The 9,336-nt window shown below is 36.2% G+C and overlaps 1 protein-coding gene across 2 annotated transcripts in view; it reads right to left on the bottom strand.

Annotated features, from left to right (window-relative positions):
* Window positions 1-3,683: 3,683 nt before the first annotated feature.
* Window positions 3,684-9,336, bottom strand: part of LOC129798004 (uncharacterized) — a 136,567-nt gene continuing 130,914 nt past the window's right edge. The window contains exons 7-8 of one of the 2 annotated variants that reach the window (XR_008751378.1): window positions 7,649-8,445; window positions 3,684-4,371 (exon numbers count right to left, since the gene is read on the bottom strand). Coding sequence is in view for 1 of the 2 variants with exons in the window: in XM_055840934.1 (XP_055696909.1) it covers window positions 8,026-8,445 (420 nt within the window). In the remaining variant the exon portion in view is untranslated. Of the gene's footprint in view, window positions 8,446-9,336 lie in introns of both variants that reach the window. The other variant, XM_055840934.1, reaches the window with a different exon arrangement.

Here is a 9,336-nt window from a genome sequence, read left to right as displayed (position 1 = left end):
TTAAGCCCTCATTCATCAAAATCGGTCACATAGAACCGGAGATATGATTTTTTGAATTTCGTGAACTTTGACCCCTCATATCTCCGGTTCTATTGAAACCACAGCGCACATACGCACCATTTTGGAAACGTCCTAGACTGGACTACAACATACTAAAATTTCATTAACTTGCACAATGCCGTTTTTGAGAAAAGTGACTTTGAATTTCGATGAATTTTGACGCTATCACAGCGCCACCTGTGGTGACTTTTTGAACTTCCATCTGAAAATGCTCATCGAGACGAAACCAAAAAGGTTAAATTTAGGTCGCTATGTTAATTAGAACCGGAGATAGAGGCCGGTCAATGTTCGAACTTTGACCCCTTATAGCTCGGGTCAGGGGTTATGGATCGACTTAAGGTTTTTTTTGTTTGATAGGTATAATCAACGGCTACAACATACTAAATTTTCAGCCCGATGCACAATGGAATTTTTGAGTTATTTAACTTTTAAGATTTAAAAATTTTCTTTTTAAAAAAAGCGCCCCTAGCGGTGGTTTTATGAACTTGCGATGTTAGAAGGAGAAGTGGCATTTCACGAGAGCTTTCCAAAAAGCCCTCACTTTTTAAATTCTGACAATTAGAACCGGAGTTATGGCCATTTTAAAAAATTTTTTTTGGACCCTTATAGCTCGGGTCAGGGGGGTCGGGGGACCTTAAGTTTGGTATTGATGGAAAGCTCTAAGGCCCAGCTATAACATACTAAAATTTGAGTCCACTGAATGCCATAGGGGCGGAGCTATTGAGAAAACAAAAAAAGGGGGGTCTTCAAAATGGCGGAAGGAGAGGTGGGGGGTGGGGGGTCTATGCACCAAGTTGCAATTTTCACCCGATATATAACCTTTGCCGAAAACCGCAAGTCGATATCTTTTTTAGTTTAGGAGCTATTAAGCTCCAAAGAGCGGCCGGCCGGCCGGCCGGCCGGGAACGTAAAATAGCCACATATATATTCGTGATCAGGAAGTGCTGAAACACATTTTGGCCAAATTTGAGGTCGATCGGACGACATGAAATTTTGTTAGGATTATAGTAGGTGAGATTGTTAAGAATCTCACCTAATACTGTCCGAAATAAGGTTTACTTATTGGAGGGTTGGGTCGTTGTAGACCGGAAGTCTATATCTCTTACCGTTTTACCTCTTGCTCGGGAATAAATTTAAAAATAATTTCCGAAAAAAAACTATTCAAAAAATGGTACTTAACCGATTCATTACCGATGAAGACCGGAACGATGCAACGGGATTCGAAATTTCAATACCTTTACAAAAATTCCAAACTTTATCAAATCGGTTAAAAAATGATTCCTTGAAAGAGATTTATCTTTGACCTTCAATAATTCTAGGGTACCACTAGAATATATCCAAAAATCTTTGAAAAAACTTGAGACAATTTTGGACAAACATAAAAAACAAGGAACATTAGATAACATCTTAAGAATATTTTCTTAAAGTTCGAAGTTCTTTGGAATAAAACCCTAGGATATAGAGCCTTTAGAAATTTCTGTTGTTGTTTTTGAACAGTTGGCAGGTTTGGCAACATCAACTTTATATATTTTTTGCTCAAAATTCAATTTTTGAAATCGGTAGACTAGACTTACCGAGGACTAATGAACTGATTTAATTGGAATTTTGCACTTTTTTTCGAATCAGAATTGTTAGTACTTTAACGAAGGAATTTTCTTTTATTATAAATTATATTACAAGACGAAGTGTGTAGCGGTAAGAGCGGGAAGTAGGATATCCTTGAATTCGGGGAAATGAAATAATGTTTTTTCAACAGTTTTTAAGAGAAAGTGATCATTATAGTAATGTAATTTAGCTCCACAATTGGTTTATGAAGCTAAATTTTACCATGGCAAGGTCGATTTTCGCATAATTTAAAGTTACCCCAATTCCCCCTATAAAATATCCCGAAAATTGTAATACTTTTTGTACAAAATTTTGTTATCTTTCATTTGAGTACGAGTTATACTAATCTTTTAATAGAAAATACTTGATTCCTTGGTTTCAGATGAATCTACTATATCAGTAATTGTGACTTTTAGAAAGTTGATCAAAGAGTCTTTAAAAATCAGGTTGCAATTGTTGAATTTTTAAAATATTAAAATGAAATTTCAAAAAATATTGAACAAATGTTGTACTTTTAAATTTTTAAAAGTTATAATTAAATAATTTTCTGTAATTTTCGAACAGTAGAAGACCGAACCAACCGATCCTAATCATTCATCTTTAAGATACTCCAAAAGGGTTTTAGTGAGTATGTAACAGTAGTTGAGGACAGTGGGCCTCATCAGAGCTTTGAAGCTAGAAAAATTATCTTCAAATAATTTTTAAAATTTTAAATTAATAATAGATTCAAACATTAGATATTAAAGCTTCAGTCCATTTTAAATTATTTTATATAGGGGAAAGTACTTTCCCTTTGAAAGTTCATGCCTTCGAATAATGTGAATTTTCTTTTATTTTTCCTAAGAGATTTTACTTAATTATCACATAATTATTAATAATTGATAATAAGTTAACAAATATTTAATAGAAATGTGTAAGTCTCCTAGGAAAAGTAAAAGAAAATTCACATTATTCGAAGGCATGAACGTTCGAAGGGAGAGTACTTTCCTCTACCTAGTTATCAATACTTCACGTTCTATTAATTTAGTTGAAAATATATTGACCTTCTTGGGAAGATCATAGAATGATTGATAGTACGGATATATGTAGGATCAACGGAACATCTGTTGGCATCCTATTTTGTGCCATTTCGGATATTAAAAAAATTGGAAAGGTATATTAATGAAAGGCAGTATTCCCTGCCGAATAGGTGTTCCTCTGATCCTAGTACATACCTTTCTTTTCGTGTATTTTCTATCTACTAAGCATTATTTAAAATTCCCAAAAATGTACGTTCCGTGTGAGTATTTTTCAGTTATCTCTCCATTGAAGAAGTAAACATGAAAAATAATCTCCCATTTGCATTCCGCATCCATTTGGGAATGGGGTGTCTTTGAAGTTTCAGCCAATTGATAAGGATGCCCTTCTGGCTGTGAGATGCTTTGCAGAGATTTCAGGAAGGTAGTTAAATGAGAAAATGCATGTTTTCCGTGGCACGTCCCTGGGGCCACGGAAAAGTTTGTCACACCGGGCTGGCCAGTATGGGGATGACAAGGAGTGGGATATTTGTGTGGAGAAGATGCACCCCTTAGTATCATGTACACGTTGCCGCCATTGGAGATTAATGGACTCTACCTGTGTGCTCAGGGAGGGATGCTTGTGTTTTCCAAGGGATGAGTGATTCAGCACAGTAGTAGGTGGCTCTTGTACCCAGCACACACACCTTTCCGACTAAATAAAGTTTTCAGTTATTCATGGTGCATAATGAGTCGCCTCCGGATTACAACTGGTGGCAAATCAAATTGCAGACAACCCCCGGCTACAAGGGATTTTCCTCCTCTACTGCAGTTTCTCTTTTTTTTTCTATGGAACTTTAGTTGTACAATAAAACAACCACAAGGCAAAAACTTACCCTCAATCACGCCAATTTAATTACAATGTTCCAAGTAATTACCATTTGAATCTTTTAGAACAGACTGAGGTGTACCTTCCACCTTGATTAATAGGGTGTCGACCCTCAGGGTAAAAAAAAACTTTCTTAATTATTGAAATTATTTTTTTTATTTAATTTCTACAAATTTCCTTATGTTGTTTTCTTCGTACAGTCATCCTTACGTCTTAATCTTCCAAACATTTTTCTTTAAATTAATATTACACCTGTTTTTCTAAAGATTTTTTTTTTTCTGGTAGACAAAACAATTTATATGCATTTATTCCAAATAAACAACAATCCCACCCATTTCCATTCACAGCATTATCTCTGTTTGTTAAAATATTATAACACCCCTATATCGCATTTCCAATCATCTTTTTTCCTCAATTTTCCACCCTCACTTACTATTACACAGTATTATTATGTATATCGTGGGCTTAATGCAATATCAACACTGTTGATTACATTACAGAAGTCAATATGGGATTAGCTAGTCGATTAGTGCTATTTGAAAACAAATATTACCTTCATTATCCACTCTGTATACAATCCATGATATTTATATTATTTAGTATTTTATATGTATATATGTATATATATGTAGTTTGTAGTTCATGTGGGATGCCTCTTTCTGACCATATCTATACTCAATTTATTTACACAAAAGAGTGACTGATGGTATAACCAAATAAAGCGACATTTATGTGAATCTTCCTGGAGTTAAATATTATCTTCTCTCTTTTTTTCTATTTTTCTTTTACCTCATTGAAGAATTAGTTTATTTGAGAATTGACCTTAAATTTTTTTTTGGCTATTAGATACTTTGATAAGTGAGATTTATCATGTTGTTTTTGACGTTTGATAAACAGAGTTCATTTCCATATGAAGGAGTATTGCGGGTGACGAATTTGACAATTGTTAACCCAGTTAACTTTATGTCGAAGTCGAAGGTGCTGCAATGCAAGGGTGCCCCACTTTTTCCTATTCTTAACAAAGAAATACTGCAAAATATTTTATAAACATTATTGTATAATATTGAGGAGATTTTTAGAGAACGAAAATAATTTGAGATGATACCAGCTCCAGGTCTGGTTTTAGAGTGCGGTTACTTTGTCCTTTGTAATTTTGGTGGGCCCCAGAGAGAGAGTGTGTGATAAAAAGAGAATGATTGATTTTTATACACTAGGATGTAAAAGTGTTTCACAACAACATTGCTATGATGACTTTAATATCAACGGGCATGGGTAGGCTAGCCATCTGATTCGTGAAGATTACAATGATCTAGCCAAGCAAGGCTTTAGGGGGAGATCTCATGATCCGATTTCATTGAGTAAGCTTATCAAACTGACAAAACTGATTACGATGACCATGATCCATGATCGATGTCTGGAGCAAAGTTAAGGCGAACGGATCGTTGTCACGGGGGGTCTGTGTGAACAATTCGCTCAGAAAAACGGAAAGACTATCGTGCGTCTTTTCAACCTGGCACTGGATAAAGCGATCCATGACTTCGGCATGAGCATGAAGGGATCATTCTCAATATGGCCACTCAGCTCCTAGCCTATGCTGACGATATTGATATCCTGGCACGCAATCTCAGGGTTTTACAAGACTTCTAGATTAAACAAGCCATACGAAGTCTGAGGCTACAGATAAATGAAGGCAAAACAAAATACATAATGGCCTAGTCAGCAGGAAGTCCAGCAACATCTACGACAAACATCGGCTAAATAAGGCTCCCAATACTCCTAATGAAGGACTGCAACTTTGATGTAGTTAACTGCTTCGTCAGGCCTTATTTCAGTCTGTCAAGAATTTTCCGATCCAGAACCTTAAGCATAACGCCAAAGCTACTACAGTATAGGACTATGATCGTATTCGTCTGAAACGTGGGACCTAAGCAAAAAGAATTGCGTACTCTTAGATGAAGGACTGGAGTGATACGTACTCGTATAGATAGGGGACTCTCCGGTGATAGTCAGTTGATTAGAAGTCACCTTATAAAAAGAATCTTCAATCTTGCCCAGAACTTTCGGTCCTGAATATGGTCCTCTTCAGCGGAATAGTTTAGTCGGCTACTGAAGAATGTCCATATCCAGGACCGAAAGCTCTGGGCAATATTGAAAAAGTGTTTTTTTTGTGAGATAACTTTAAATCCACTGGATATCACCGGAGAGCCTCTATCTATCGATTCTACGATGGATAGCCCCGTATGTGAGGGGGGATGATTCCGGAGTCTATACAACCATGAGATATATGAACGCTACCGAGAGGTAATTCTTGTCAAGAAAATACGCATCAATAGGCTCCGGTAGGCTGGTCATCTGGTCCGCAAGGATGAGGACGAATCAACCTAAAAGGTCGTCAGTGGTAGACTCTATGCTTCAAGGAAATGAGGCCGAACCAGACTCAGATGGACCGATGGCGTGGACCATGAGATGGCGTCTCGGTTGCGGAATTGTAGAACAGTGGTGCGTAACAGGCTCGAGTGGTGACAGATAATGAGTCAGATCAAGAACGGCAATTGGTTGTAGATCAAGACTCCAGTTTAATTGATATACGGAATTGGGGATAGATATACGTAACAGGTTCGTATGGTGATGAGCCTTAAACCAGTCCAAAACCCGTAATTGGTTGTAACTTAGCACCAGATAAGCTTAGCACCGGTAGGACAAGGTTTTATAGTTTCCTGTAAGCTGAAGTTTGTTCTCGACCGATTAGCGAAACGTTTATGATCTACATTCAAGCTGTGTTCAGCTACTAACTTTTGGATATTGGCTACTTGAAAATGTACTGATTGTTTTGCATTCAGTATATTGCTTATTGCAATTTATTATTCCAAAATTGGAGATCTCAGTGGCGCCATAGGCAAGACCGTTGGATCTTGGGCGGATAAGATCTCTGACACAAATCTCAAAGTTGTGAGTTCGAGTCCCGCCCATTGCAAGCAACTGAATGTCAATAAAAGACATTTTCACTGTGATAAAACGTAATATAAATGCACCGACTCTGCCCATAGATTGCAACATTGCAACAAAATATTCCGATACGATTAATAATTTCCAAATTTTATATTTTCGAAAGTCATGCATATCTTAAATTGCCCCACTTGCCCCTACGGTCCCTACGCTTTCTCCTCTTAGAAATAAATGGTTAAAAGGGGCATTGTAAAGAGTGTTTTTTTTACATAAGCGGATCTGGGTCTAAAAATCTATAAAATGACATTGTATGATAAGTTTGTCAGATATTTCAGTACCAGCCCACCCTCCCCTGAGTATTAGATCATGCGTTCGTAAATTCGTATTTGCGCCTATATAATTATACGGCCTTCGGTTACCAAAAAAATCATCCGATCATCTAAAATTATGCTTGCCTTTAAATAATCAGAAAGGAATTTTGCTGATCCCTCGTTCTTGAAGGATCAAACTATAGTTAAACCAGTATTTTTTTTTAAAGTTTGAATGATATTTTGTGGAATTTACCGAATATATTGATACAAGATTTAGTAGATCGGCTGTAAAGCGATACTTTACGATTTCTAAGGACTTTTCAGATTAATTAAGGATTTTGTTCAAATTTTTGAATTTTAAAACAAAAATCATCATTTCAAGTCGGTTATACTTTTCTTATTTTTTCAAGACCTGTAATGCCTGCAAATCTTCTCATTTAATTTGTTATAGGCCTATTAGAGATAGTCGGAATAATTCACTAGACAGCCAATTTTACTTAACGATTATCCATTCTAAAAAGAGTATTATCGCAATTTTTGTCTTAACGGGATTTTTTATTCCTACGCAAGTTCTCTGAACTTACCATTAGATTTCCATATAAAGTCCTTAGGGTAATGAAATCAACTAATGCTGAAAATGAACTTTATTAGTCAAACTTTAACAGTCACCATTCTATATCTCTCTTATCAAAGTAACTTTAGAGTGAATTTAAAGTGTTTGGAAAACTTACTAAAATTCTTGTATACAAATTCGCATTTAAAATTTCAAAATAACTTTATACAGGTAACTTTCCTCAAATTTTACGATTAACAGTCAAAGTTTTGACAGTTAAAAAACTTACTCTCGTGATTTTTACAAACTCTATGTTTGAAATGATTTTTATCACTGTAGCTCAAATCATGTCACTATGAAATTTTACTAAGTTCTCACACGCGAAAGTTCCTCAATAAATCTCAGGTGAAAAACTCCTGGGTAATTGTGAGAACATTCTTCTCGACTTTTTTTTTTATACACTCTTACTTCTATAGAGATTTGCCCAGTCCGTTGTACGGCAATACACAGCATTTTATAGTGACGCTAAGATGGGATAAAATACAATTTATAGTCTCTTCATTTGGGACAAGAGGAGTGTGAGTAATCCTCTGCATAGCCCATTAAGTGCTTCGAGAGAACAATCCTTCATGGTGAAATGGGAAGGGTCCACATCGAGTCCTGGAGTTATAAGAAACAAAAGACAATCACAAGCCAGAATAGAATGATGCGGAAGACCAGACACTTGTGGCAACCGCCCAGGAGGATGGCACTCCCTTTGAGGGCTGAATTGTCAGGATCACCGCTTTTCGCGCCACCACGCTGATCCGTTGTGGGGCTAACTTTGCCACCATAGGTCGGTGGATTATCCTCCTGCACTTCCATGGTTATCTCTGCAGCTCCGCGATAGAGGGTGAATATGTTGGTCTCACACCGGAGATGTAGACTCCGTCGAGGATGGGAATGCATCACAAAAAGGTGGCCCTGATGAGTTAAGTGGGCGCCATTGAGGACATTGTCTACGTTCACGAGGAGCTCTGAGAAGGCTTCCCGTGTCTCCCAGGATTTTGAGACTCCTCCGTTGTCCCGAAAACCCGACGTGGAGGACTATTGAGAAAGTCAAAAGGTAAGTTATGCTTGCAAAGAGTTTTAGTACCAAAATCGATTTAAATCGATTTATATTTGAGGTAGGTACGCCTTTAAGGACCAGTGGGTCATCGGTGATCTAATTTCACTTTTATCAATTTAAAAACTATTTTTGGTTTTAGGTCGCTTGTGATCAATTGATCCTTAAGGCTTAAAATTACAGTGGGACCTCGATAGAGTAAACTAATTATTTCCAGGCCTGTTGACTCTATTGGATTTGGTGACTCTATCGGAGTCCGAAAAAAATCAATTAATATGTGAAATTTTGATTTAAAAAGGTATTATTTTATGTTTGTACTAGTTAAGGATTTAAGGTAAGAAAATGGTGTCTTAAAGATTTTTTTCATTTTTTTTAAAAGAGCTTCGGTAGATATTTAATTGTTGAAAATTTTGATGGAATTAACGTTATTAATTAGAATTTATTTTAAACTTTTAATGGAATAAAGGAGAGATTGATAGTTGTTCTTTTTGTTAAGTCATAAACTATGGCTCTAAACTTCACAAAAAGAGCAATAAATGGTTACAGATATCTACTTGTAGTCTTCAGATGACCCCTTATATAAGTCAACCTGGAGATTATTATTACGACCCTCATTTCCTCCCTACCACTTCCTTTCAACGCCAAAATCGTTTTGCTTTGTGATTACAGGAAAACACGTCATACGGGATCACAGGGCTTAATAAAAAAAAATCTTAAGACAAGTGAGAAAAGATAAGTGAAATTCCAATCGGTCAAAACGCTTAAAATCACGAAAAGAAAATTATTTTGTCGAAATTTGATTACACAGTTAATATAGGAATTTTATCATAATATTGTTTTTCTCTTTTTTCTTGTGTTAAAAACGTTACATT

The sequence above is a fragment of the Phlebotomus papatasi genome, chromosome 1 (assembly GCF_024763615.1).
Source record: "Phlebotomus papatasi isolate M1 chromosome 1, Ppap_2.1, whole genome shotgun sequence".
NCBI classification, from domain to species: Eukaryota; Metazoa; Arthropoda; class Insecta; order Diptera; family Psychodidae; genus Phlebotomus; species Phlebotomus papatasi.
This window is presented reverse-complemented; position numbering and strand designations above follow the sequence as displayed.